General features: G+C 60.8%; 1 protein-coding gene across 9 annotated transcripts; it reads left to right on the plus strand.

Moving 5' to 3' along the window:
* On the plus strand, positions 1–27,464 carry UROC1 (urocanate hydratase 1). Of its 9 annotated transcripts, none has more exons than XM_025272996.3 (20): positions 3–193; positions 4,500–4,630; positions 4,933–5,026; positions 6,091–6,150; positions 6,410–6,538; positions 6,646–6,707; positions 8,012–8,078; positions 8,156–8,299; positions 8,963–9,051; positions 10,416–10,478; positions 10,737–10,916; positions 11,876–11,973; positions 12,147–12,219; positions 13,320–13,441; positions 16,459–16,529; positions 17,633–17,731; positions 19,015–19,114; positions 21,760–21,841; positions 25,627–25,795; positions 26,443–27,464. In XM_025272996.3, the coding sequence occupies exons 1-20, from the start codon at positions 68–70 to the stop codon at positions 26,578–26,580; spliced, it is 2,097 nt and encodes a 698-aa protein (XP_025128781.2). In that variant the 5' UTR covers positions 3–67; the 3' UTR covers positions 26,581–27,464. The 9 variants fall into 9 exon arrangements, 5 of the variants coding, with proteins under 5 accessions (XP_044790145.2, XP_044790146.1, XP_025128781.2 ...); XM_006078823.4 differs by having other exon boundaries at positions 5–193; positions 25,627–25,726; XM_044934209.2 differs by lacking the exon at positions 3–193 and adding an exon at positions 2,583–3,387.
* Positions 27,465–27,491: the final 27 nt, after the last annotated feature.

The raw sequence follows: 27,491 nt of genomic DNA on the forward strand, positions 1-27,491 counted from the left end.
GGACAGGATACCCAGTCTCTCCGCGGCCCCCACACACAGCGGGCCTCCGCCCCAGCCTCTGCCAGCCATGTGCAGCCTCCAGGAGCTGTGCTCCGGCCTGCCCTTGCGGCCCCTTCCAGAGAACCGGGGCCGGTGGGCCGGGGTGCCCCATGCCCCAGTCAGGACCCCCGGCCTCAGCCCCGCTGAGGAGCAGGTGAGAGGCTGGGCCCCCCCCGCCCCGCAGGACTGCTCAGCCTCTGGGAGGTTTGGGAGGGCTCTTCCCACCAGCTGCTACCTGCCACCCCAGCTATGGGGGCTCCCAGTGAGGGTGGCTGCGGGCCAGGGACCCCTGTGCCAGGCTCCATCGCACCCGCCTTACTCCTCCCGGCTGCCCGGGGGGGCGTCGGCCTCTGGTCTCCACTGACTGAGGGTCCCTGAGGCTCGAGGTCACAGGTGGGTGCCATCACCTCGACCTTGGGCCCCCAGGGCCCAGGAGGTCTGCTGCCTGCTCCTCCCGGGAGCACCCACTGGCCTGGGACATGGGGGTGGGGGCGGGGCCCTGGGGACTGGGGAGGAACGGGTAGGTGGATCCCGTCACCTCCTCCTTCCTGCTGCCGTTTGCTCTTTGACCTGGTCTTTGACACCGAGCTCCCAAATGGGCTTCAGTTCCCTGGGCGGTGGGGGCTCCTGGCGGAGCTGGTCACCGGGTCCAGGCCCTGATTACACGCTAGGCCTTTCTGCCCCACCCCCAGCCTCCCAAGAAGGGTGGAGGCCAGGGAATGAGGGAAGGAGTCCTTGCAAGGCCGCTCCCCAGGGTTGGACCGTCCGGGTCTGTGAAACGGAGCAGGTGCTGGGGTAGTGGGCGCACCTGGGAGCTCCCCCAACCCCGGGTTCCTGCTCATCAGCTCACCCTTCGTCACATCCTTTCAATAGAAAAACCAAAGAGAGAGTGTCCTGAGTTCTAGGGGCTGTGCTAACAGATTACCAAGCCCTAGGGGCTGGGACCCCCAGTTCTCACTGGCTGTTCACGAGCACCGGTGACGACTGGGGTATGTGATCGGGGGCTGAAGTGGGGGTGTCTCGTGGGCCCGAGCCCTCAACCTGTGGCCGGGGTCTGGGGGGACTCTGGTCGACAGCACCCCAGCGGGACTGAACTGAGGGCCGCCAGCGGGGTGGGGGGAGAGGCGGGCCCTGGAGGAACCATACATCCAGTCCCCGGGGGGGACGCCTGCAGGAGGACCCTCGGGGGTCTCCTGGACCATCCCAAACCTGGCATGGCATCCTCGGCCACAACCTTCACACTTTCCTGGGGCTGCTTTTCTGTTTTATTTAAATGTCCCTTTGAATGTCAACATCAGCTTTTAAAGGTAGTTATAAGAGAGACAAGTCACGTGTTATAACATTCTATAATTTTTGGTGTCTCCCTCCAGACGCGTTCTGGCGCACCCAGATGTGTGCATCCTTCCTGACCCTCTGAGTGGGAGCTGTGCACACAGGGTGTGCGTGCTTCCTGACCCTCTGAGTGGGAGCTGTGCACACAGGGTGTGCGTGCTTCCTGACCCTCTGAGTGGGAGCTGTGTACACAGGCTGCTTTCTCTTGAGGCTGTTCCTCATCAGTGTGTTTTGATGAAGTTCATGGTCTGGATGAATGAAAATGTGCTCCCCTCTTAGTTCTTTTGTGAGTAGTTGTTGTTGAGTCGCTCAGTCGTGTCTGACTCTGCGATGGACCGCAGCACGCCAGGCCTCCCTGTCCATCACCAACACCCGGACTTTACTCAAACTCATGCCCATCAAGCTGGTGATGCCATCCAGCCATCTCATCCTCCGTCATCCCCTTCTCCTCCCGCCTTCAATCTTTGCCAGCATGAGGGTCTTCCCCAGTGACTCAGCTCTCCGCATCAGGTGGCCTAAGCACTGGTGCTTCTGTAAGTAGATTTCTGGTCACCTGCAGAGTGTGCTCGGCTGTGGTGCAGAGGGAGAGTCCTCTCACATCCGTCAGAATTGTCCCCGCATCCCTCCCCCGCCATGCAGCTGCTCTTGGTGACCTCACCCCAAACCACACCCTACCCTCGGGAGCTGTGCTGGACCTCACACCCCAGGTCCGGAGACCTCCCACACTGCGGACACAGTGCCCGCAGCTTCTGGAGAGCGGGGCCCAGGGGGCTCACTTCTGGGTCTTCGGGGACGCCAGAGTCTTCTGCCGAATGAACGAACAAGAGTGTGTGCCGAACCAACACCCTGAAAGAGCTCAGTGGGAGAACAAACCTAGAAAGGCTTGTTGGATGAGCTGGTCTTGGCGCCAGGGGCAAGGTTCCCAGACTGGGGAATCTGAGCGGGAGGCTATTCTGGAGGTCGTGAGTGACCACGCAGAGACGGGTCTGGGCAGAGCAAACTGGGGTGGACGAGCCCTGTGTAGGCCCAAGCTGGGTGTGGACCTGGGAAGCCAGGCCCGGCCTGGTCACAGAGAGGCTGAATACCACCCCTGGGCACTGCGTCAGACGGGCTGGCCCGCTGGCCACAGAGAGCGAGGCCCACATGGAGCTGGGGGTGGACAGACACCATGCGTGGAAGCCGTAAGCATGGAGACGGTCACTCTGGCATGCCTGCCAGGTGCTGCCCACCACTCGGCCGGGTCCCCAGGCAGCCCTGTGAGGCGGTGCCTTCTGCTCGTCTTCCGAAAGAGGAGACTGCAGTTCAGAGAGGTGCGTGTGCGGGTCGGGGACCCACAGGGACAGACTGGGGTGCAGGGGTCTGGGCCCCGAGGCACAGTCTCTGGAGAGGCCCCCTGCCCTGCCAGGAAGAGCCTGACTCACAGTCTGGACCTGGCGGGCCTCACTTTGGCCCGGTTCTGATGAGGACCCCGTGGGGCTGGGCTCCAGGGGTGTGGGGGCTCAGACAGGCCCAGTCTATCAGATCGTTAGAAAAGGGAACAGAGGAAGCCAGAGTCCGGCGGGATGTGTTCGGGCCCGTGTAGTAGGTCGAGCGCCCCACCGGGAGGGTGACTGTGTGCCTGTGACGTGTTGCTTTTGAAACTTCTGTCAAGCTTTGTTTTCGCTTGCAAGCTCTGATTACAGGCTGTTCACTGATTTTAAAAAAAAGCATGCAGTCTCTGTGTCATGGGCCAGACCTGACCTCGAAGGGCTTGACCTCCAGCTCACGCCGGGCCCCGCCTGCCCTTGAACCCGAGTCTGCAGCTTCCTGCCGCGTGCCCCACTGTGCCCCCGTGCCCCCCTCTGCCCCCCGTGCCCCTCCCACCCCGTTGCTGCGTGCAGCTTGCGCATCCCTCCTCGGGGCCCTCTGATCGTGGCTCCCTCCCTGGAGCGCTGGACCAGCAGTGGCACCAGGAACACGCCAGAAACTAGACTCAGAGACACTGCGGGTGGCCACCCGATGCGCCTGACCCTCTGGGTGAGCCCGGGAGCCCCCTGCGGGCAGATTCCCAGCCACCTTTTGCGAGGGAGAAACACACATTTCTGATCATTTTTCCCCAGAGAGCAGGAACAATGCGCTCTTATTCCACGTTGAAGTCACCCAGGGACTCGCCATGCAAACCTTTCAAGTTCCCCTCACTCCTGAGCTAGGGTTTCCTTGCTGCGCTTCTCGCCCTCGACTTCTTCCGGAATCATCTTTCCCCCACCCATCCCATGCACCCCTCGGCCCCAGGGGCACTCTTGATGTGTGGTGCTGGACTTGGGGCACACAGGGCAGGCTGTCCCCCCCGGGGGCTCTGTCCTCAGCCCCCCAGGCACCTGGCTCTGGCCGGCCCAGTTCTCTGTCTCCGGGGCGGCCCTCTGCCCTGCCCATAAGCTGGTGCCTCGGGGACCAGGCCTGGCTGCAGGCTCCTCTCCTGTCGCCTCTGCGATCCCCTGTTCAGTGTCTTGTCCGAGGCTCGAGCTCCCTGCCCCCTCGGTGGATGTGTGTCGAATGAATACGTTCACACCGGCTCCTTATCGCGCTCCTTAAAGGAGTTTGTTCTGCAGGGTCGGCTGGTTGAACGCATGGCCTCAGTGTCCACCCCTAACACCCGGGCGTCACCCCACTCTCCTGCCTTCAGGCCCCTGCTGGGTGCTGGGAGGGAGAGAGCAGGGTAGGGGGGTCTGGCCAGACACCCACCCTCCTTGAGCCCAGGGAAGACTAAGAAGCAAGGGAACAAACTCACTCTGGAGCATGTGGAGATGCTCAGCCCGGGGAGGGGGCCCCCAGGGAGGCAAGCAACCCCTCACACTGTAGCCCAGGCAGCAGGCCATGTCCCTCTCTGGCCCTTGCCAGGCCTCAAGCGGCCTGGTGCCTGGTGAGCACGCAGAGGGAGGGACTGGAAGGCTGCCGACAGAGAGCCGCAGGACAATCAGGGAAGGCTTCCTGCGGGAGGCAACAGGGTAATGGCCTAGGGTGTGAGCAGGGCAGTCTAGGGGCTGGGCCCTGGGCCTCCTGAGTGGAGCAGGGCACATCCGGAGGGCGGAGCTCCGCCTGGAGCCTGCACACGCTGCCACCCTCACCACTCCCCCCCACCACCCCGCCAGCTGGCGCTGAAGAATGCCCTTCGCTACTTCCCCCCGGACGTCCAGGAGGTGCTGGCCCCTGAGTTCGCCCAGGAGCTGCGGCTTTACGGCCACATCTACATGTACCGCTTTTGCCCCGACCTGGAGATGAGGTGAGTGCCGCGGGCTCGGCTTGTCCCCTTAGAACAGAGACCTTGCGGTGAAGTGCGCCTCCTCCGGGCTGGAGCCTGTCCAGTGGTGGGGAGGGGCTGGCTGGTCTGGAGCTGGTCCAGTGGTGGGGAGGGGCTGGCCCAGAGCACCTCCTGCAGGTGGGAGCTCCAAGCGGGGGCGCCTTCTGCTGATGCCAGGGCTGGCCGTCCGCACCGGCAGGGCCAGGGGCCAGGCCGGGACGAGGTGGGACCCAACATTCCAGGCGCCTGCCCCTCGACTGGCCTGGCAGCTAGACCCCTTGCAGGGCCTACCCGGTGGAGCGATATCCCTGCCGGACGAGGGCGGCTGCAGCCATCATGCTTATGATCATGAACAACCTGGACCCGGCCGTGGCGCAGGTAACGGTCCGGACGTGCGGGCGGGGTCGGTAGTGGGAAATCAGCATGCGAAGCACACCCAGCACTCACAACACTCGCAAGCTTTCTACTTGGAAGCAGTGAATCTTATATCAAATATAAGATTAGATATATACACAAGTCGCTTAGTCGTGTCCAACTCTTTGTGACCCATGGACTATACAGTCTCCAGGCCAGAGCACTGGAGTGTGTAGCCTTTTCCTTCTCCAGGGGATCTTCCTGACCCAGGACTGGAACCTGGGTCTCCTGCATTGCAGGCAGATTCTTTACCAACTGAGCTATGAGGGAAGCCCCGAGGGAAGCTGCAGAACCAGCGCGGGGAGGGCTCATCCGTCTCCCGGGCGCTCCCTCTTTGGTCGTTATGGCAGCATCGGCACCACGACACCGGCCTTGGCGTCAGAAGGCGTCGCTTTACGTCTGAGGCTTGCGTACTTAGTCGCTCAGTCGTGTCCGACTCTGCGACGCCCTGGACTGCAGCCTGCCAGGCTCCTCTGTCCATGAAATTCTCCAGGCCAGAACACGGGAGTGGGTAGCCACGTGAAAACTGGAAAGGAACAGACTGAATGCTGTGGTTGGTTGCAGTGTATCCAAAATACCACAACATGTAATCAGTATAAAATCAAGATATTTTATAGCGTTCTTTCCCTACCAAGTCTGAAACCAGCGGTGGGTGTCATGCCTAGAGCTTGTCCCGTGCGCTGTGGCTCAAGGCACAAAGGCTGCTGGCAGAGCAGGCCTGTGGCCCTGCTGGTCCACGTGGGTCTGGCCACACGTGCCTGTCCCGGCGTCCTTGTGCGCCAGAGCATCCTGCAGCAGCCTATTCGAGAGAGGACAGCCTTCAGGGGGACCTGAGAGTTTGCTTGAGGGCAGGAGGGTCCCAGGATATGAGCGCTCTGCTGAGCCCTGACCGGGTCTCCCCCCCAGCCCCCCACTCCTCCTCCAAGGGCCATCAGCCACTTGGCGGGGGGCCATGACCCCTGAACCCTGCCAAGCTGGGGGCCTCCTTGCCCACACCCCCATCTCAGGCGGCCCCGCATCCTCCACAGTTTCCCCAGGAGCTCGTGACCTACGGAGGAAACGGGCAGGTGTTCAGCAACTGGGCGCAGGTATGGACCCTGGACTGTGCGGGCAGGCGGGGGGTCCCCACCACAGGCCGGTCCACCACCTACCTCCGCCCCGGCCTCCAGCCTGGAAGCGCCTTGCAGACTGGCTCAGGGGCTCGGGCTCTGCCTCCCTGATGCCCGAGAGCCCAGAGGTCAGAGGTCCTGTGGTGGGGCCACTGGAGGGGAGTCGGGGGCCTTGTGGGGGGACTTGGGGCCAGTGTGGGGACCCCCCTCACCACCCCTGTGCCTTGTTCTCCTGCAGTTCTGGCTGACAATGTCTTACTTGGCCCAAATGACCGAGGAACAGACGCTGGTCATGTACAGCGGACACCCGCTTGGCCTTTTTCCCAGCAGCCCTGAGGCCCCCAGGCTGGTCATCACCAACGGGATGGTGGGTCCCGGGGCCGCAGGGAGGTCCAGCCGTCACCCGCCCACCGAGCCGTCGCCCCCAAAAGCCACGGCGCGGCCCCCAGCCCACCGCCCGCCCCTCTCTTGCAGGTCATTCCCAACTACTCCTCCAGGACAGAGTACGAGAAGCTCTTTGCCATGGGGGTTACCATGTAAGTGCTGTTGGTTCATGATGCAGCCTTGCCCAGGCCCTATGGTTAGGGCAGCGCAGCGATCATGACTTCAGCTCTGAGAAGCCCTCACCATCAAAGCTCCATAGCACAATTCCGTATTCACGCATTTCCCGCTCGTGTTCATGTATGTCCCTGCAGTTGTTATACATGTGTGAGTGAGCGAACATGCAATTTGAATCCTATTTTTTGCAAGGACTCAGGTCCTGGCTGCAAAGGGGGCGTGGTGATGGCTCTGGCCCCTGAGCTGTGTGAGAATGAGTGGGATACCGCCTGAGTGGATGGGACCCCGGGGGAGCACGCCCCATGGCGGGCTTTACCCGCCTCCCTGGTGGGTGTGTATCGTGTCTGCACAATCGTTCTATTCACGCAAGCTTGCACGACAAGGATAACCCATGCCCCATTTATCAGAAGAGGAAGTGGAGGTTCCCAGAAGCCCTGTGCTTGGCCCAAGTTCTGGGATTGGCTTGGAGTTTGGATGTGTGAGATCCAGGATCCGCCCTCAATCCAGAGGAGAGAAAGGACCGGGGAGGCTGCTGGGGGCTGGCAGACCGGGTACTCGCAGTCATAGGGGAGTGCACTCTCATCTCCTGTCACGTGGCCGAAGACGCCGATGCTGAACAGCCACCGCGCGGTGCACGTGGATGCCTCCTCCCACGATCTAGCCTAGAGCGCTCAGCAGGCCGGGGGCTCACTCCCGGGAGCCTTGTTCTGTGGCCCGCCGAGCCGCCCGCTGACCGGCAGAGAGAGCAGCTCCTGCAGCCTGCAGTGGGGCTCACCGCGGGTGCTGACGTGTGGAGAGGTCCCCGCCGGCCTGGTCGTCAGAACCGGGCCCTTTGTGTAAATGACAGCAGCCTCTCGAGTGCTGTGCCCCGACTCTGCCAGAAACTAGGGGACTGGCCTTTCCTACAGGCTTCTGTTTTGACTAATTAATGAGCTCATCTTTGGCTGCGTGGTGTTGCTGCGCGCGGGCTTCCTCCAGTTGCCACGAGCAGGGATTGCTCGTTGGGGTGGCTCCGGGGCACGCGGGCCTGGGTGGTGGCTTCAGGAGTTGTGGTGTGTGGGCTCACATGCCCTGAGGCACGCGGGATCCTTCCAGACCTGGGATCAGACCCACGCCCCTGCCTTGGCAGGTGGACTCCCCTGGACCAGCAGGGAAGTGTCTCCTTTTGTTGTTTAAGGAGAACGCCGACGCATGTGGGGGCAGCAGAGCTCCTTAGACCCCAGGGAGTGGGGTGGGGAGATGCCACGCCGGCACCTGCTCACGCCCCTGCGTACGCGGTCAGGTACGGCCAGATGACGGCAGGCAGTTACTGCTACATCGGCCCCCAGGGCATCGTCCATGGCACGGTGGTGAGTGGCGGGCCGTGGGGCCGTGGGACTGGGGGGCTGAGCGAGCGTGGGTGGTGACTCCTCCTCCTCCCCCTCAGCTCACTGTGCTGAATGCGGGGCGGCGCTACCTAGGGCTCCAGGACCTGGCGGGCAAGGTCTTTGTCACCTCCGGGCTGGGCGGCATGAGTGGGGCTCAGGCCAAAGCGGCCGTCATCGTGGGGTGCATCGGTGTGATCGCAGAGGTGAGCCCACAGGAGCAGCCCCCCACCCCCTCGAGAGCCCCCCTGCCGCCCTCGCCCTCCCTGCTCTTGCCTCTGCCCTCCCCTCCCATCCCAGCGTGGGTCCCCACGGCAGCAGACACCCCTGCCTTCCAAGTGCCCATCACTGCCAGGCCCGGAGCCACGCTCCCAGGACCCAGCCTCCCTTGCCTTGGGGCCCTGGGGTCCAGCCAGGAGATGGTAGACCTGTGAATAAGTGAGCAGAGACCGCCCCCCCCAGTCTGCACAGAGCTGTCAGGTCAGGGGGAAGAGTGGACAAGGGCCAACATCTGTAGCCTCTTGAGCTTCCCTCCTGGATACAAAGTGGCTTCCCCAGCTCCAGCCACCTCATCTATGTTCAAGGCAGACAGAAGGGGAAATGCCAGCAATGGCTGACTCTAGCAGAAAAATAATGCCATAGAAACTCGTTTTCCCACGTTGGTCAGATGGGCTCACATGGATGTTGTCATCTACGAGGGTGGAGAGAAGGCGTGAGAGGGCAGTGGGGATTAGCTGGGAGCAGAGCGTCTCCCTGAGTGAAGTCAGGGTTTGTTGACATGGAGGCAGGAGGCAGCTTGCAGCAGCTCGTAGGGTCTGCCCCGCCCTGTTGGGAAGGGGGTGATCTTCACCCCCGCCCCGCGGTCCCAGGTGGATGGCGCGGCCCTCATGAAACGCCACAGGCAAGGCTGGCTGATGGAAGTGACTGACAGCTTGGACCGCTGCATCGAAAGACTCAGGTGTGATGCCTGGCGCGGGGGGAGCGTGGGCTGGGAACCTTTGATCTCTGCTTCTCACTGGTGGCTCCTGGGAGTGTGGGGTGCCCGGGTGCGTCCGCGCTGCCCACCCATGCAGTCTCACAGATGTCCGTCATCCTGCGGGTGGCCCCTCAGCTCAGCCCCGGTTTGGCAAAGACCGTGTCTTGCCTTTCTCCCTTCTGTGCCTCGGTGCCCAGCCCAGAGCCTGGCACACAGGAGGTGCTGATCGGAGCTGCTGAACGTCCACAGGATCCATCCGGACCTGCAGCTTCTCCCCAGGGGGGCCAAGGCTGGTGCGGGGTCCCAGGACCCTTCCCAGCTGCATGCCGTCTGCTGAGATTTCTCGATGGGGACAGGAAGGGCCACCAGGAGGCCGCTCCTCAGATGCTGTCTTTGAAGCATTCTCTCAACTGACTGCTCTGCAGAGCTGAGCGCCTCCTGTGTGGGGAGTTCGCCTCGGCACAGAGGGCTTCACCTGCTGTGATTAGACCTGCCCAGGGGCGCAAGGGAACATAGGTGACACTGTCAAGAGACACAAAGAGTTTAGAAATACTCCCATTACTGAGACTGGAGACTCTTTTGACACAGATCTTTGAAAACTTGCTGAAAACCCTGCGTTCATTACTGGAGAAATTCTAAACTCCTCGTGTGGCAGAGAGGGTCTTAACCTGATCTGGCTCTGACCCTGTGGGTGCATCTGGAACACAGGTGCACACGCACACACTTGCACACACGCACACACTTGCACACACGCACACTTGCACACACACACACACACTTGCATGCTCATGGGCACGCACACACACACACGTCCGACCACTGTGACGTTTCTGTCATCTCTGAATTTTTGTCACTCACACAAAGGTTGGGCACTTAACTCTCACAGTCACGCACAGAAACACACACAAAGTCCAAATCAGAGTAACAAATGCTTCCGCAGCCGCTTTCGTGTATTCAGGTCTCCTGTCCCCCAGACATGCTGTAGTTTTTCCAAATCAGGGTCAGAATCATCTTTCAAACCGTCTGCAACTTGAGGATCGCCTTGAGCAACTTCTACCAAGATCCTTGTTAGAGCCCTAGGAGCAAGGGCCCTAATGCTCCGGATGGAATTCTAGGCCTCGCAGGGGGTGGGGCTGCACCTCTGTCAACAAGTCCTCAGGGAGGGCCCCTGGTCCGCTGTGCCCCTCGGCCGGGGGCCTCATAGGTCCCCAGGCGTTGCAACACTCACGCGGTGCTGTGGGTGCCTCCCGGGCCTCTGCGTCCTCACCAGCTGGGCACCGGGGTGTGGGGTGTTGGGGTGTTGCCCTGGGCAGGTGTGACTGGGCCACCTGTCCTGCCCCTTGCAGGGAAGCGAGGAAGAGGAAGGAGGTGCTCAGCCTTGGTTACCATGGCAACGTGGTGGACCTCTGGTGAGTGGGGAGCTGGCCGCCTTGAGGACCCCCGGTGAGCCCTCGGCCGCGGCCCCGATGCTGGTCTGGGGCTCCTGGCTGTCACGGCCCTGACCCTTGGACAGCTCGCAGCAGACCCCCCCACCCCCGCCAGGGGGTGCAGGATAAGCCCCGTGCCTGGATACGGGGCCTGTGGGCTGGGAGCACCTTGCGCCCTCCTGGCTGGGCCCTGAGCTCGGGTGCTGGCAGTACCCGGCCTGACCGGCCGTCTCCCCGCAGGGAGCGCCTGGTCCACGAACTGGACACGACGGGGGAGCTCCTGGTGGACCTGGGGTCCGACCAGACATCCTGCCACAACCCGTTCAACGGTGGTTACTACCCTGTGCAGCTGGGCTTCGCAGAGGCCCAGAGCCTCATGGCTTCTGACCCCACTGCCTTCAAAAGCCTGGTCCAGGAGAGGTGATGCCGGCCGGGGCTGCCCGCGCAAGGGGTGGGGGCACACAGGGCCTGCTGGGGCTGTGGACGGGGTGGCTCCGGCCTCCGCCTGGTTCTCCCACAGCCAGCTGTGTGGCCTATGCCAGACCCTTAACCTCTCTGCTCCTCTGTCCCGCCTCTGTCAGACAGGGTCATGAGTGTGCTGTTCTGTGGGGATGCTGGGGACAGGCTGCGGTGACATTTGCAAAATACTGGGGGCAGCTTCCAGCACCTATGGGTGCTAAGTAGATGCTGGTAGAGGGCAGCGCGAGGCGCTTCCAGAAGAGGTCATTGCTTGTTCAGCACGGAGCCTGGGCCCCGCGCCTGGCTGGCTGGGACCTGTAGGCACTAGCTGAGTGACTGCCTGCAGTGTCTCCCCTGAAGGGGGAGAGGCTCTGAGGAACCCCAGGGGTGGGTGGCTTCCCAGTGGGAGGCGCTGGAGGTGCAGCAGGCAGGGGCGGGGTCAGGAGGGTAGGAGTCGGGTGGGGTCAGGAGGGGAGGAGTCAGGAGGGAGGAGTCCGAAGGGGAGGAGTCAGGAGGGGAGGAGTCAGAAGGGGTGGAGTCAGGAGGGGAGGAGTCAGGAGGGGAGGAGTCAGGAGGGGAGGAGTCAGAAGGGGGTGGAGTCAGGAGGGAGGAGTCCAAAGGGGAGCAGTCAGGAGAGGTGGAGTCAGAAGGGGGTGGAGTCAGGAGGGAGGAGTCAGAAGGGGTGGAGTCAGGAGGGGAGGAGTCAGAAGGGGGTGGAGTCAGGAGGGAGGAGTCCAAAGGGGAGCAGTCAGATGGGGGAGGAGTCCAAAGGGGAGGAGTCAGAGGAGGAGTCTGATGGGGTGGAGTCCGGAGGGGAGGAGTCCCATGGGGAGGCGTCGGCAGCGAGCAGAGTCCGAAGGAGCGGTGTCGGCGGAGAGTGGTGCTCGCGCTGGCGCTGACTGCTGACCGCTCCTTTGCAGCCTGCGGAGGCACGTGTCAGCCATCAACAGGCTGGCCCGGGAGCATTTCTTCTTTTGGGACTATGGCAACGCCTTCCTCCTGGAGGCCCAGAGAGCCGGTGAGAGAGGCAGGAGGGGCTCGGGCACACTCGCCTCGCTGCAGGCCTGGCCGGCCCGTCGGTGTGGCCAGCAGGATGGGCCCTGGCATGCCTTCTGGGGGTGGCCCTGCCGGGCCTCCGCCTCTATGGGCCTCGGTCTCTCCCGGTGATTCTGGCCCCGTTTGTGCGCACAGGGGCCGACGTGGGGAAGCCAGGCGCCAACAGGACAGAGTTCCGCTACCCCTCCTACGTCCAGCACATCATGGGGTGAGTGGGGACGCTCCCGGCGTCTGTTCTTAGACACGCAGGTCAGCAGATCTGCTCACACTGCCCAGGCTGCCTGCTGAGACCTATACTTGGTCCCAGGTGGCCATGGCCTGGGTCATGGGGTTTCCACCCCAACAGGCAGGGGGAGAGGAGCTGAAAACGTGAGAGTCTGTGCAGGGCCTCAGGGAGAGGACGGGGGTGGGGGCCATGCCTAAGGTCACCTCTGGAGAACACCCCAACCTACGGGTGCTCAGGGCTGACCCACCCCCCAGGTCCTGCACGCTGTGGCCGAGGAGCTGTGCATCCCCCAGGCACGCCCCAGCCCTGAGTGGGTGGCCGAGGGCCCGATCCCTGCAGTCCTTCTGCTTTTCTGGCCACCGGGGGCCTGAACTCGCGGGGAGAGGGCAGCTGCTGCAGGGAGAGGACAGGGTGGAGTCCGGGCTGGGGCAGCCGGGCGGGGCAGGAAGCCCCCGGGTCTGCAGCAGAGGGGACCCCGGCGGGGGCTGAGGTGGGTGAGAGAGGCCAGCACCCTTCTCAGGTTCACTGTGGGAGGGGACAGGGCCAGAGTGGGGCCACGACCACAGGCCTGGGGGGCGGGGATTGCCCAGGGGGCAACAGGAAGGGAGCCCAGCAGAGGCTGGGTGGGCACGAAGCCTAGGGAGGGCCTGCGCCCCTCTGCCTGGAGCCCCCTTGAAGGTCGGCTCACAGCAAATGGGGCCGAGTTTCTGTTTATTGTGCATTCTCATTAGCACTGCCTGGTTTTCGGGTTGTCTCTAACCTCGATTTAGGAAGCTCTGCTTGTCTGTGTCCTGGCTCCCTGCTCCTGCAGCCAGAGAAGCTGCAGCTCTGGGAGGGATGCTGTGGTGATGGAGGGGGCAGGCAGGGTGGGGACCGCTGCACGTGCTGGTTGAGAGGCTTCTGGCAACCTTGCCGGTCGCCGATGCTCTGACTCACGACACAGGCCCCTGCGCATATACCCACTTCATGCACAGCCTTCATCCCATCAGTTCTGGAGCATCTGTGGCCTCCCTGACCTTGGACCATGCCGACCCCAGCCCCAGCCCGGCCAGCCCCAGGTGACGAGCCATCTGCCTTTGCAGGGACATCTTCTCCCAGGGCTTTGGGCCTTTCCGCTGGGTGTGCACCTCGGGAGACCCCCAGGACCTGGCAGTCACAGATCAGCTGGCCACGTCTGCGTTGGAGGAGATTGTTGCTGCTGGAGGTGAGGCTGCTGGTTGGAGATGCTGATGTGTGGGTGGCGCCCCTGGCTGGCAGTGCTGGGAGCCTGGACGCAGGGCCCCCCGCCTGGCGCCGTGGGCCCGGGGCACGTTCTCAGGGGTTGCCTGTCGACGGTGCTCGGGCTCCTGCAGCCGGCCCTGTGCTGCACCCTCCACGTGTCCAGGCCACTCTGCTGTCTCCACGTCAGAGTGCCCCAGGCCATCTGTGGACACAACGTGGCTCTGCCCCGCCCTGGGTGGCCCCGGCCCAGCCGCAGACCCTCCTTGTGTAGTGGACGGGGCAAAAGGACGCACCTCTTTATGGCACCTCCCCGGCCCCTGCCTGTCACAGCTCCTGCCCTGTTGCTCTGCGGCTTCTCCCTGGGCCCAGGCAGCCTTCTCTGGGGATTGTGGGTCAGCCTTTGCAGCTTGTTGTAAATCCTCCGGGCCCAGTTTCACCCTGCCGCCCACATCTGGGTTGAGTGGGCTGAGTGGCAGGGGCTTAGGGTCAGGGGACTCAGGGGGAGAGCCTGATGGGCGGAGCCAGCTTGTGGATGGGGCCACCTTGTGGGCGGAGTCACCCCTCCTTGCTCGGGAGGAAGCTGAGGCAGTTCAGTTCAGTTCAGTTGCTCAGTCACGTCCAACTCTTTGTGACCCCATGGATTGCGGCACGGACAGTCCTCCCAGTCCATCACCAACTCCCGGAACTTGCTCAAACTCATGTCCATCGAGTCAGTGATGCCATCCTACCATCTCATCCTCTGTCGTCCCCTTCTCCTCCCACCTTCAATCTTTCCCAGCATCAGGGTCTTTTCCAATGAGTCAGCTCTTCTCACCAGGTAGCCAAAGGTTTGGAGTTTCAGCTTCAGCATCAGTCCCTCCCATGAATATTCAGGACTGATTTCCTTTAGGATGGACAGGTTGGATCTCCTCGCAGTCCAAGGGACTTTCAAGAGTCTCCTCCAACAGCACAGTTCAAAAGCACCCATTCTTCGGCGCTCAGCTTTCTTTATAGTCCAACTCTCACATCCATACATGACTACTGGAAAAACCATAGCTTTGACTAGACGGACCTTTGTTGGCAAAGTAATGTCTCTGCTTTTTAATATGCTGTCTAGGTTGGTCGTAGCTTTTCTTCCAAGGAGTAAGCGTCTTTTAATTTCTTGGCTGCAGTCACCACGTGCAGTGATTTTGGAGCCCAAAAAAATAAAGCCTCTCACTGTTTCCATTGTTTCTCCATCTATTTGCCATGAGGTGATAAAACTGGATGCCATAATCTTAGTTTTCTGAATGTTGAGTTTCAAGCCAACTTTTTCACGCTTCTCTTTCACTTTCATCAAGAGGCTCTTTAGTTCTTCTTTGCTTTCTGCCATAAGGGTGGTGTCATCTGCATATCTGAGGTTACTGATTTTTCTCCTGGCAATCTTGATTCCAGCTTGTGCTTCATTCAGCCCAGCGTTTCTCATGATGTACTCTGCATAGAAGTTAAATAAGCAGGGTGACAATATACAGCCTTGATGCACTCCTTATCCAATTTTGAACCAGTCTGTTGTTCCATGTCTGGTTCTAACTGTTGCTTCTTGACCTGCATACAGATTTCTCAGGAGGCAGGTAAGGTGGTCTGGTATTCCCATCTCTTGAAGAATGTTCCACAGTTTGTTATGATCCACACAGTCAAAGGCTTTGACATAGTCAATAAAGCAGAAGTAGATGTTTTTCTTTCTGGAACTCTCTTGCTTTTTTAATGATCCAACAGATGTTGGCAATTTGATCTCTGGTTCCTCTGGCTTTTCTAAATCCACCTTGAACATCTGGAAGTTCATGGTTCACATACTGTTGAAGCCTGGCCTGGAGAATTTTGATCATTACTTTGCTAGCATGTGAGATGAGTGCAATTGTGTGGTAGTTTGAGCATTCTTTGGCATTGCCTTTCTTTGGGATTGGAATGAAAATTGACCTTTTCCAGTCCTGTGGCCACTGCTGAGTTTTCCAAATCTGCTGGCATATTGAGTGCAGCACTTTCACAGCATCATCTTTTAGGATTTGAAATAGCTCAATTGGAATTCCATCACCTCCAAAAGCTTTGTTCACAGTGATGCTTCCTAAGGCCTACTTGACTTTGCATTCCAGGATGTCTGGCTCTAGGTGAGTGATCACACCCTCATGATCTGGGCGGAGCCTCCTCCAGCTTCCGGATGTTGGTGCAGCTGCAGACCCTCAACCTGCCAGGCGACTACTGGTGTTCCCATCATAACCACCCTCCAGGGGTGATTTCAAGCAAGCGAGGCTCCACGTGGAGCCGGATCAGGGTGTCCACCAGCCAGAAAACCTCGGGGCACAGCTCCTAGTAAGGGGCAGGGACGTCACTAAGTGATGTGGGAACATTACTTTCATTTTTAATACAATGTTTTCAGTTTATTTGACTGAAACATTATAGTCATCTGTAAACCACAGGCTCACAGAATTCCTGCAGATTTAGCAATCTGTTCCCACGAGCACCTTGGCGGACCCCCCTCTCCAGCCCTCCACTCTTAACTGCCAGCCTGTCCTACCTCGAGAGGCCCAGCATCTGTCAGCCTCGGAGCCTCTGTACTTGCTGCCCCCTCTGCAAAATGCTGTTACCTCAATTCCATGCAGCTGGCTCCTCTTCAGCATTTAGGACTTGCCTTGAGTGTCATCTCCCCACAGAGGCCTCTGGTCCCCCTGACCCCCACCCCAGTCTCAACTGCACTTGTTTCCTTCTCAGCCCACAGTAGTCTTGGCTCTGGTGCCTGGCACGCAGCAGATGCTCCTTAGATATTTGCTTCGGGTCAGGCCCTGACTCACCCGATTGCTGGCACTGCCATTGTCGGAAGTCGGATGGGCTGGTGGGGAGCTGGGGATGGGGGCACCCCGACTCTGCTCGGGGTCCAGTGGTGGATGCAGATGGGTGCCTCAGCCCAGCGGCCTTGCAGTGGGAGTGTGCACCCCCATTGTGGGGCAGGGGCTCTGGTACCTGTGACACCCCCTCCCCTGCCTGCAGTGACCCCGGCTGTGAAGCTCCAGTACGTGGACAACATCCGCTGGATCCGGGAGGCTGCCAAGCACCAGCTGGTGAGGGCTCCAGCTGGGGGCCGGGGGGTGGCGGTGTGGGCCTTGCCCCAGGTGAAATGCTGCTCACCACCTGAACAGCTTGGGGAGTCCCTACTGGCCACCTTGCCCAGGGGCCACTGTACAGAGGAGCCCGGGGCCTTTCAGAAGGTAGCTTGGACTCTGAGGCACCGACCTGGGTCAGGTAGGTCCTTCCTCCCATCATTGCCCGGCAGGGCCCTGAAGCCAGGCCTCCTGATTTCTCAGTTGTGTGACCTGGGGTGAGTGGCTTGGCCTCTCTGGGCCTCCCCTCCTGTCTGCACAGTGGAGATACTAGACGTGGTACGGCCCCTGGCTGTGGTGCGGGGCTTGGAGCACGACCTCTGCAGGGCCAGGGCAGGGCTGATGGGTGTTTCTGTGCCTGTGAGCGTGACCACAGATCAGATGACCCGGGGAGTTGGGGGTGGGGGCGGTGTAGCAGAAGGGTGTCTCTGAGGAGCTGACTTGCAAGTTCAGGCCTAAGTGGGACTGAGTCGGGGGGGTGACAGTTGGGAAGCAGAGGGACCAGCCAGTGCACAGTCCTGGGGAGGCAGCTGGCCGGATGCGCCCAGACCAAACAAGGGACGGGCATTTGGTTCTGATGGCTGGACGCTGCCACGTCTGCACCAGTGGGTCCTTGGCCTGTGGTTCAGCCGCGCCTGCCCCAAGCGGTGGCCCCCGTCCTGGGCTTCCCAGTCCAACCTCACCCACCCAGACTGCCGCCGCTGCCTGTACCAGTGGTTGCACGTGTGTTTCTCCACGGAACCCCTCATGCCAACCACCCAGTGCCTGAGATGTCCACAGCGATCGCCGCTGGACTTGAAGACCTGGGCCTGGGGAGGGTGGGGCAGGAGGTGGAAATGGGGGCGGGGCCTGACGGAGACGCACAGTAAGTCACCTCCCAGGAGACGGCCGGTCAGCCTGGGGCCCCTGCGGCTAGCCCTGCGGTGACCGGTCAGGAGGGACATCTGCACTAGACACCCCCAGAGTGCACTAGGCACACGGGCCGGGCGTGGGGGCCGGACTCCAGAGACTGCCTTCCAGCGTCTGGGGGTCGTGTCTCCTGAGCACCACCCTTCTCGCCACAGGTGGTGGGCTCCCAGGCCAGGATCCTGTACTCGGACCAGAAAGGCCGTGTGGCCATCGCCGTGGCCTTCAACGAAGCCATCGCCCGTGGGGAGCTCAAGGTGGGCGCCCCGCCAGGCCAGCCCTCAAGCCCGGGCTCTGCTGTGGGCCCTGCCGTGAGACTCTGGGCAGTCAGGGGCCATCTCTGAGCCTTTGTAACCTCAAAGCGTGGCTTCCCCTCCAGTGTTTCTGGCTGTCTTTGTTTAACTGTCCCTTTCGCATCACTGCAACCCCAACCGCGTCTCCGTCTCCCTAGCGGTCAGCCCCGCCTACCTCGCTCAGCGCATGCGCACATGGCGCTACAGCTGTGGGCTGTACAGCGGTCTGGAGCTGCAGCTCCAGCGCTTCATCCCCCCTCCCTCTCCGCCTCCTCCTTCCTCGCCCCTCCTTCCGGCCAGCCCCGCCCACCTCCCTCGGGCACATGCGCACATGGCGCCTCTTCGCCCCCTCCCATCCTCCACCACCCCCTTCCTCCCGCCTCCTTCCACCCACCTCGCTCGGCGCATGCGCGCAGAGCGCCTCTTCGTTCCCACCTCGCTCTCCGCCCCTCCTTCCTCCCGCCTCCTTCCACCCACCTCGCTCGGCGCATGCGCGCAGAGCGCCTCTTCGTTCCCACCTCGCTCTCCGCCCCTCCTTCCTCCCGCCTCCTTCCACCCACCTCGCTCAGCGCATCCGCACGCGGCGCCTCTTCATCCCCACCCCTCCCTCTCCGCCCCTCCTTCCTGAGAGCCGCCCCCCACCCACCCAGGTGCAAGCCTTGCTCCCACGCGGGGCTCCGGGCGGAGCACAGGGCAGACAGGGTCCCGCCCGGTGCAGGTGGAGGGACACTGGATGCGCGGGCAAGGCCATCAGTCCACGGTCTCTGAGCGCGTGGCGCTCCGCGGATAAAGTCAGCGAGGAGCGCGCGTAGGGTCAGAACTGGGCTCCGTGCTGCAGGCGGAGCCGTGAGTGTCCCCCGTGCCAGCGCACTGGGCTGGGGGTCCCGTGCAGAGCGGGGTCAGGCCCGGCTTGTTGAAGCGCAGGGAAGCCCCTGCGACCTCCGGTGAGAGCCGAAGCCCCTGCTTGTTCTGCAGCCCTGAGATGGGGGCTCCGTAAAGTGGGCGTGGTGACTGGACACGGTAGCGGAGACTCAGAGCCAGCACCTGGGGGCGTACGGGCTCCGGGTGGACAGAAGGGGCATCTCTGGGCGGTCGTGGGGGGCGTTGGAAACCCCCTGCGCCCTCCTGCAGAGGGTCTGCTTCCCAGGGAAGTCCAAAGGGCGTCTGGCGTAGCCTGACCCTTGAACTCTGCCCCGGGCCAGGCAGTGGACACCGCCTTTGACCTTTCATGCCCTTCCACACCGCAGGCGCCGGTGGTCCTGAGCCGAGACCACCATGACGTAAGTGGCACCGACAGCCCCTTTCGGGAGACCTCCAACATTTACGACGGCTCTGCCTTCTGTGCAGGTGAGGAGGACAGAGCGTCTAAGCTGTGTTTCTTTCTTTTGGATTTGAGTTTTATGTAAAAATCAAGTGGTTCATTCAGTCTGTCACGGTGCTGTGGAAAAGGTTGCTGGCTTCTGAGGGGGCAAGGCCCAGGGTGACCAGCCCATGATGGAGGCGGCTCTGGGACACGGGACGCGGTTGTAAATGTGAGCAGGAGCCAGTGGACTGGGCCAGGGCATGCCCGAGACCTGGGCACACCCCATCACGTGCCAGGTGGTCTTCAGAAGGTCCTCAGGGTCCTCCTCTGTGACGAGGAGCCAAGAGCAGGTCCTTCTTTGTTGTGAAGGATGCACTGAGTTTGTGTGTGGGAGTCACGTCTGCTCCCCCAGGCCGGGTTCTGTGAGGGGCTGTTAACCACCACACAGAGCTTCTGCCTTCTGCTCCTGGGGGCTTTCTTGTCCCCAGCACCCAAGGCTCCTTCGGTCATGGATGGGATCCCCAGGGAAGGAGTGGACACCCAGGAACACCAATCCACATCACTTTGAGGAATAGGTCCATTTCATATAAGTTGTGAAATTGATGGGTATAGAATCATAATCCTTTATTATCTTTCTAATATTTGTGGGGTTCACACTGTCTTTCCTGATGTCAGTCTTTTCTGTCTTTCTCTTTCCTTTATCAGCCTGGCTAGGCATTTTTTAATTTTATTGATCTTCTCAAAGAAGTTTTTAGTTAGATTTTATTCTATTACTTTTTTGCTTTCAAATGGACTGATGTCTACTCTTATTTTTACTATGATCTTTTTCCTATTTACTATTTGGGTTTAATTTGCTCTTCTTTCTCCAGTTTCATGAAGTTTTCTTTTCTAATAAAAATGTTTTAATGTTAGGAATTTCCCTCTAAGCGCTGCCTTAGCTGCATCTTACTGATTTTTTTAAAAATATATTTTTGTTTTCATTCAGTTCAGAACACTTTTAAATCTCCTTTGATACATCCTCTTGGAACCATGGATTATTGTGAAGTATCTTTTTAAATTTTCAAGTTTGGGGAGATTTTCCAATTATCTTTCTGTAACTGATTTCTGAGTTAATTCCATTATAGTCTGAGAGCTTTATACTCATCCTGTTATTTTAAACTTGTGTTAAGGGTTGTGTTGTGGCCCCGAAGGTGATCCCTCTTGATGCCCCTGGGAAGAACATGTATTCTGCTGCTACTCAGGGCCTTGTTTTTTTTCCTTTTTAAAAATTTTAAGAGGTTTTTTGATGTGGACCATCTTTATTGAATGGGTTATAGCACTGCTTCTGTTTTATGTTCTGGTGTTTTGGCCGTGAGGCACGTGGGGTCTTAGCATCTCACCGGGGATGGCACTGCACCCCCTGCATTGGAAGATGACGTTTTAGCCACTCGACCACCAGAGAAGTCCTGGGGGCTTGTTCTCCCATTTCACCTGGGTGAAGCCGGTTAGTAATGCTCTTCCTGTGGTCAGGATCCTTGCTGACCTTCTGCTGCCCTGTCCCCTAGATGAGCGAGAGTGAGAGGAAGCAGTGCCCGACTCTGCGCTTGTCTGCTCCCTCCGCAGCCCTCGCACGCGTTGCCGCGGGCGCTTTAAAGCCGTGCTGTCAGCTGTGCCCTTGTTTATGTGTATTGTCTCTTCTTGGAAAATTGACCTCTTTACCATCATGTGCCGGCTCTCTTTATTTTAAAACATTTTTTGGCCGCATCATGTGACACGTGGGATCCTAGTCCCCCGATCAGGGATCAAACCCCGGGCCTGCTGCATTGGGAGCGCAGAGTCTTAACTACAGGACCACCAGAGACGCTCCTCTTTACCCTTGATGATACTGCCGGCCCTCATTCTCACGTTCTCTGACGTTAATGTAGTTTACATTGGTATTCTTCGGCCAGTGTAACAGCTGACCACAAACTTAGAGGCTGGAAGCAGCAGGAGCATGTTCCCTGAAGTTCTGAAGGCCCAACGTCTGAAATCAGTTTCTCGAGGCCTGGGTCAAAGTGTGGGCAGGGCCCCGATGTCTCAGGAGGCAGCCAGGGGCGGGTGGGTCGCTCCTTCACCTTTGTCAGGTTCTGGAGCTGTTCTGGTGCGTCTCACAGTCCCATGCTAGACGGAAGTCATTCCCAGGACCCCGCCTCTTCTCTGGGGGGGCTTTGGGGAAGAGCCCACCAGGGGCCAAGCCCTTTGTCCCTGGCCCAGGGGCGTGGGTCTCAGGGCAGCTGCAGCTCTCTCAGCAGGCCCTTGGACAGAAGTGAGGCTTGCTTCCCTTCTCTCCGCGGGCGCCTGTCTCCCTGCAGAGTCCTGTCTGGTTACCTGCCCCAGGGCCTCGCCCAGTGATGCCCAGGAGCAGTCTGCGGTGTGCCACTTGCCTGCACCGTCGGCGTGCTTCTCTGAACGACGGGACTGATGCTGTTTGTCACCTGAGCGACAGTTCCTCCACCCTCAGTGCCTCTGGGGTGCTGCACCTGTGCCTGTGCTGGGCAGGTGGCAGCGGGGATCGGGCACTCGTTCGGTGCTCCCGCTTCACTGGGCTCTGAGAACGCAGTGTCCGCGGTTCCTACAGGCGCCCTCCCTGGTTCCTGTCTGACCGCCCTCGCCCCGACCCTGGCCCAGGCTGGCTGCCTTGCCCGGGGCTGACCGCGCTCTCTTTCTGCAGACATGGCTGTGCAGAACTTTGTGGGTGACGCGTTCCGTGGAGCCACCTGGATCGCTCTGCACAACGGCGGGGGTGTTGGCTGGTAAGAAGGTTCCCGAGGGCCAGTGGCGGGGGTGGGGGCTCCCTGGAAGTCTCGGGGGGCCCTCCCAGGTCCTGCACCTGTCTCTCTGAGCTCCCTCTGCTGAGGGCTCCTCGTGTGAACTGGACGTGGGGGCCTTGCCCAGCCTGCACCTGTGCAGTCTCCTGCCTCTCGCAGGATGCCGTGAGTCATCTTTTCCCATGTGGTTCTGCTGCTGCTGTCACAGATGTTCTCCAGGGAACCCTCAGAGTCATCCTGGCCCCGTCCTTTGACGTCGCCAGGGCGGCTGGGCTGAGCGGTGGGAACCTAGATCTGGGCTCCCTGGCTCCTGGCCCGCACTGCCCAGCCAAGCCTATCTCCAGCCCAAGCCACGGACCAGCTGGGGTTCTGGGAGGCTCCCTCCTGGGCCATAGACGAGTGCCCTCATGAGGTCGTCCCTAATTCTGCACCAGGTTTCAGCCTGTGGGCGTTTCCAGCACCGGGTGTCCTGAAGCTAAGCTCAGCTCCGGCCCCATGCTTTCAGCCTGGAGATGACACCTCATCCCACAGCTGGGGGCTCAGTCCCTCAGGGCCAGCCCCCTCCGCCCACCACCCCATTTCCTGACTCCAGTCGCAGGTCCGCAGCATCACTTGTGCTCCCCCGCCCCTCAGCTGGAGATCACAGGTCCCTTTGGCCCCCTGCTCGGTTCCTCTGCTTTGCTGGAGCAGCTCACAGAAGGCAGGAATTTCTGAAAAAAATTACAAAAGTGTCAAAGGGTGTGAATCAGTAGCCAGAGGAGGAGACACACGGGGTGAGCACGCAAAGGACCACCTGATGGTGGGGGCCGCGGCAGGCACGGCCGCACGTGCCTGTGTTCTGGTTCCCCAGCCAGCCACTCTCAGGCCCCTCCTTTGGGGCTTCCCTGTAGGATTCCTTCCATGGGTGTGACTGACTCCATCACTGGCCACGGGTGACTGGTTCCACCTCCAGCCCTTTCCCCTCTGCGATGGTCAGTGGCTGGGCCCCAGGTTCCAAGCGCGGGTCACAGGGTGGCCCCTCTGGCAGCCAGCCCTGCCCCCTTGGGTGAATTCCCAAAGTCACCTCATCAGCAGGATGAAAGACACCTTCACCCCGCTCATCACAGGAAATTACAAGGGTTTAAGGAGCTCTGTGCTGGGAACCATGGACAAAGACCACATGTTTATTTCTCATTATAAGTAACGATGTCCCATTCGCTGCTGAGAAAAACAAACAACTGGTGTCCATCCTAAAGGAGATCAGTCCTGAATATTCATTGGAAGGACAGATGCTGAAGCTGAAACTCCAATCCTTTGGCCACCTGATGCAAAGAGCTGACTCATCTGAAAAGATCCTGATGCTAGGAAAGATTGAAGGCGGGAGGAGAACGGGAGGACAGAGGATGAGATGGTTGGATGGCATCACTGACTCAATGGACATGAGTTTGAGTCAACTCCGGGAGTTGGTGATGGACATGGAGGCCTGCCGTGCTGCAGTCCATGGGGTCACAAAGGGTCAGATATGACTGAGCGACTGAAGTGAACTGAACCGGTGTTTATTGCAAGTAGACACGTGGCAAGCGTTTGGATCTCCTCCCACCTAATCTCAGAGAAGAAACACCCAGATGAGAAAACTGAGGCAGGGGGCGGCTCAGGCTGCACCTGCCAGGGCGCCCTGGCTGGGGGGCGGGTGTCGCCTGGGCGGCTCTCTGGACCCCTGGGCCCTCGCAGCAGCAGGGGGCGCTGTGGCCCTGCACAGCAGGACAGCTCTCCAGACCAGCTGCCTCTGAAGTGACCTCCCAGCCTGTTTTGGCCGGAGCAAGCCTGGCCATGCCTTCCGGAGCCCAGTCCTGCACGCTGCAGTCTCCGGAGCATCCTCGTGGGCCAGCTTGGCCTTGGGCCCTCTGAGGCTGGAATTCTGAGCCTAGCCCAGTCAGGTGGCCCGAATGAATGGAAAATGTGACCGGAGCGCGTGGCCGGAGCAAACCAGGAAGGGAGGGATTGGGCCCCGTCACTGGGCGCCGGCCTTTCGGGGCTCAACTTGCTGAATGGGTTCTGGAGACGACGGGATGCCTCTGGCGGGGGCCAGAGCTGGCAGTGGAGCTGGATCTGGATTCAGATCTGTCGTCCCCAGATTCCTGAAATCGGAGCCAGGGCGGCAGAAGGCAGGCGGGGCAGGACACGAGGGCCTCGGGGCACTGCTCGCTGTGGGGGACCCCGACTAGGCTGCCCCCCAGGCTCTGATGGCGCAGCCCATGAGGCGCTGGCACCGAGGCCATTAGTCGTGACACCCTAGGGGGCTACTTTGGGAAAGTGCCTCAGGTTCACTGCAGAATCCGTGCATAATTTAATCCAGCAGATACTCCTGTAAACCTTCCCGGAAACGCAGTGGGGAAAACCACCACCCCCCGCAGTCCTCCTTCCAGCTTCAGCTGCGTCTCTTGCTTCCAAGTCATGGTTTCCCCTGACGTTTCTCGGTTCGCTCCAGGTTTCTCCACTGCATGTGGGCTCCCTGTTTCTGAGCCGATCCGTGTCAGCACTGGGTCCCCTGCAGGCCCCGTGCCCTGCCCCGTCTGTTCGTCTGTTCTGACCGCGTGCTGGGGTCTGGCCCATGCCGTCTGCCCCACAGTCCCAGCTGGCGGCTGCCGTGTAGATGGGGACCGTGGGCTGCAAAGCGGGATACTCAGCGGTCAGGCTCTGCTCCATAGAGACAGTGGACCCTGTTCCCTCCCGGGAGGGTGTGCAGGTCCCTGCGGGCGGGACCAGCCCCCAGGCCCACGTCTCTGAGGAACAGATGCACTGTCCAGGTTCGATCCCTGGGTCAGGAAGATCCCCTGGAGAAGGGCATGGCTACCCACTCCAGCATTCCTGCCTGGAGAATCCCATGGACAGAGGAGCCTGGCGGGCTGCAGTCCACCGGATCTGGGACACGACTGAGGGACTTCGCTTTATCCGGATACTAACACTGGTTCTCCACCAGAGCACATCTTGAAGCCAGCTGTGTGTGGGCATCCCTGAGGGGCCTGTTAAGATGTGGATCCCGACAGCAGGTCTGGAGTCAGGGTGCGGAGTCCGCGTCCCTGCCCAGCTGTGGGTGATGGTGCCATGGGGCCCCTGGGGGGTGGCAGCCTGGGTTCTGAGGTGACCTGTCCGCTCAAGTCTCACTGTTTCTTGGGGACAAACGGCTGCGACAGCTGCATACTGCTCAGGCTGCTAATGGTGAAGACCCGTCACGGGAGCCGCGGTTCCTGCAGGGCCCACGCCATGCACGGGGTCTCCCAGGACACTTAACGTCACTTCCTGTCATCAGCTCGATGGTCCCACCTCAGAGGCAGCTGCACCCAGAGCTTGACTCTGCAGACACCGACTGCTCGGCCACCGTTCCCGAGCGAGGACTCCCGTTTGCATAACCTCCCCAGCCCCGGCCGCTATCACGTGTCAGACCTGGGGCCGTGGTGTTAGTGGCTGAGAAGTTCCGACCCTGTTGTTTGGCCCTGAGTTGCTCGCTGCCTCCAGGGACTCGTGGCTGAGTTCTGCCCGCTTTTCTGCTCATCTCACGGTGTCGAATGTCTCCTTCGTACAGCCAGCACCAACCTTATGTGTGACCTTCTCCCCAGGACCATTATCTGGCCAGCATCTGCTCCACCACACGAGAGGGCTCTCCCTCTCTGGTCATCCTCCTGGCCCCAGGGCTCCTCCGACTGGGTTTGCAGAGGCCACCTGGAGCTGAGCACCTTTGCCCCAACTGTCCATGCCTGGGAGTGACCCTGAAACCCTTTGGCTACTTGCAGGGGTGAGGTGATCAACGGGGGCTTTGGCCTCGTGCTGGACGGGACTGAGGATGCCGAGCAGAAGGCCAGGCGGGTGCTCAGCTGGGACGTCGCCAACGGAGTGAGTGACCGCCAGCACCTCCCAAGGCTCTCCCCTGTGCAGACTGCAGACCCTCCTCCTTCCAGAAAGGTCTGCGGCCCTCCTGCCGCTGCGGTGTCTCCCCCCAGCCACTGCCAGGGTGGCCCTCCATGGCAGACAGCCCGCGTTTCACCCGGGCTGTTTCCTGTCCAGCCTGTGTCCACCGGGCCCGGGCAGTGCGCCCCTTCCCGACACTGCCTCTTTGCGCATCTGAGAGCACAGCTGCCTACGCTAGTGTGCGTCCTGACGCTGTACGTGGTGCGGGGCCCATCCCTGAGGGACCACATATCAGGGCCTGAAAGGGGAAGCATGACAGATGGGGGTCGGGGTGATGGGGGTGGGTTTACGGGATGTAAGTGAAATGGGGAGGGGGCTGGGGAGCCCAACTGCAATGGTCCAAGGGTTAGACCAGGAGGCCTAGGAGAGCCGCCGGGCGACTCTCCGGAGCCCCCAGCACGGGGGCTGGGCTTCCTCCTGGAGGCCGGGAGGCTGGAGGGAACGGGTGGGGCGGGTGGGGTGCCAGGGCCATGTCGGGGGGCCCCTGACAACACAGGCCAGATGGGAGGAAGGGAGCGGCTGGGGAGGACCTGAAGCGGAGCCGAGGTGGTGTGCTGGGGGGGCGGGGAGGGTGGGGGGCGGTACGGACACGCAGGCTGGGCAGGGCCTGGCACTGAGGACACGCCCCTCCCACCCCTCAGGTAGCCCGCCGCTGCTGGTCCGGGAGCCCCACGGCCTACGAGGTGATCTGCCAGACGATGCGGGAGGACACTGGCATGGTGGTGACGCTGCCGCACGCCGTGGCGGACGAGCGTCTGCTCCAGGCCCTGCGGCTGTGAGAGGACTGGGCGTCCCGCAGTGCCCTGGCCCCCGGGTCCAGCCCTCACCTCACATTCCCCGCCCCCTCCACTGCTCGCCGGGCTCCCCTGGGTCCGGAGATTTGCACATGGGCGTACGTGGACGCGTGCACACACACAAGCTTGCACGCACACGCACACAAGCATGCCCTCTCCGTCTCCCCACCCCGGAGGCAGTCACTGCGTCCCCATTTTACAGACCAGGCAGCGAGGCGGGGCCCTCTGCTCTCACCACGTGGCTCCCCTGGGGACCTGGAGGGCAGTGAGGGTCTCGTTCAGTGCGGGGTGCTCAGGCCTGCCGTGGAGGGGACTCCAGGGGCTGGTGCCCAGAAGCCTGGCTGAGTGGGGCGCTAGCCAGCCCCCGGAGCCGCCTGCATTCCTCTTCCCCCCAGGCGCAGAGTTCATTTGGCCAGGTTCTCATCCAACGTCTATGGCCCCCCAACCCCTGACTAACTGTCCACACCAGGGACCCACAACTTCGGCTCACAGGCCAGCCTGGCTCTGACCATGTTCCTTATTCTTTGTCCTCCCAGTCCTGCTGGGCCCATGACAGGCTTAAACTGAGAGAGACTTTGGGGATGGGTCTCCAAGGAGCCCCCAAAAACCTGACCCCCACCCCCCGCCATGTCTAGTTTCAACCACGCAATATGGCCTGTCTCCTCCCCACTGGCCATTCTGCCTTTGCCTGAGCTAACAAAACCCCAGTGTTGTCTGTGTAGCAATATACACAGAAGGAGTAGTTGATTTTCCAGCCTGCCTAGTAATCAAGAATAACCATTGACCTGGTTCCAGCCCAGCAGACTGTGGAAGTCTGCTGGATGGGTTTGCTGGGAAAGCTGTAATAAAAATGGACTGATATGGCTGTATCACAGTTTTGCTTTTGCCCCTTCTTT

The sequence above is a fragment of the Bubalus bubalis genome, chromosome 21 (assembly GCF_019923935.1).
Source record: "Bubalus bubalis isolate 160015118507 breed Murrah chromosome 21, NDDB_SH_1, whole genome shotgun sequence".
Lineage (NCBI taxonomy): Eukaryota > Metazoa > Chordata > Mammalia > Artiodactyla > Bovidae > Bubalus > Bubalus bubalis.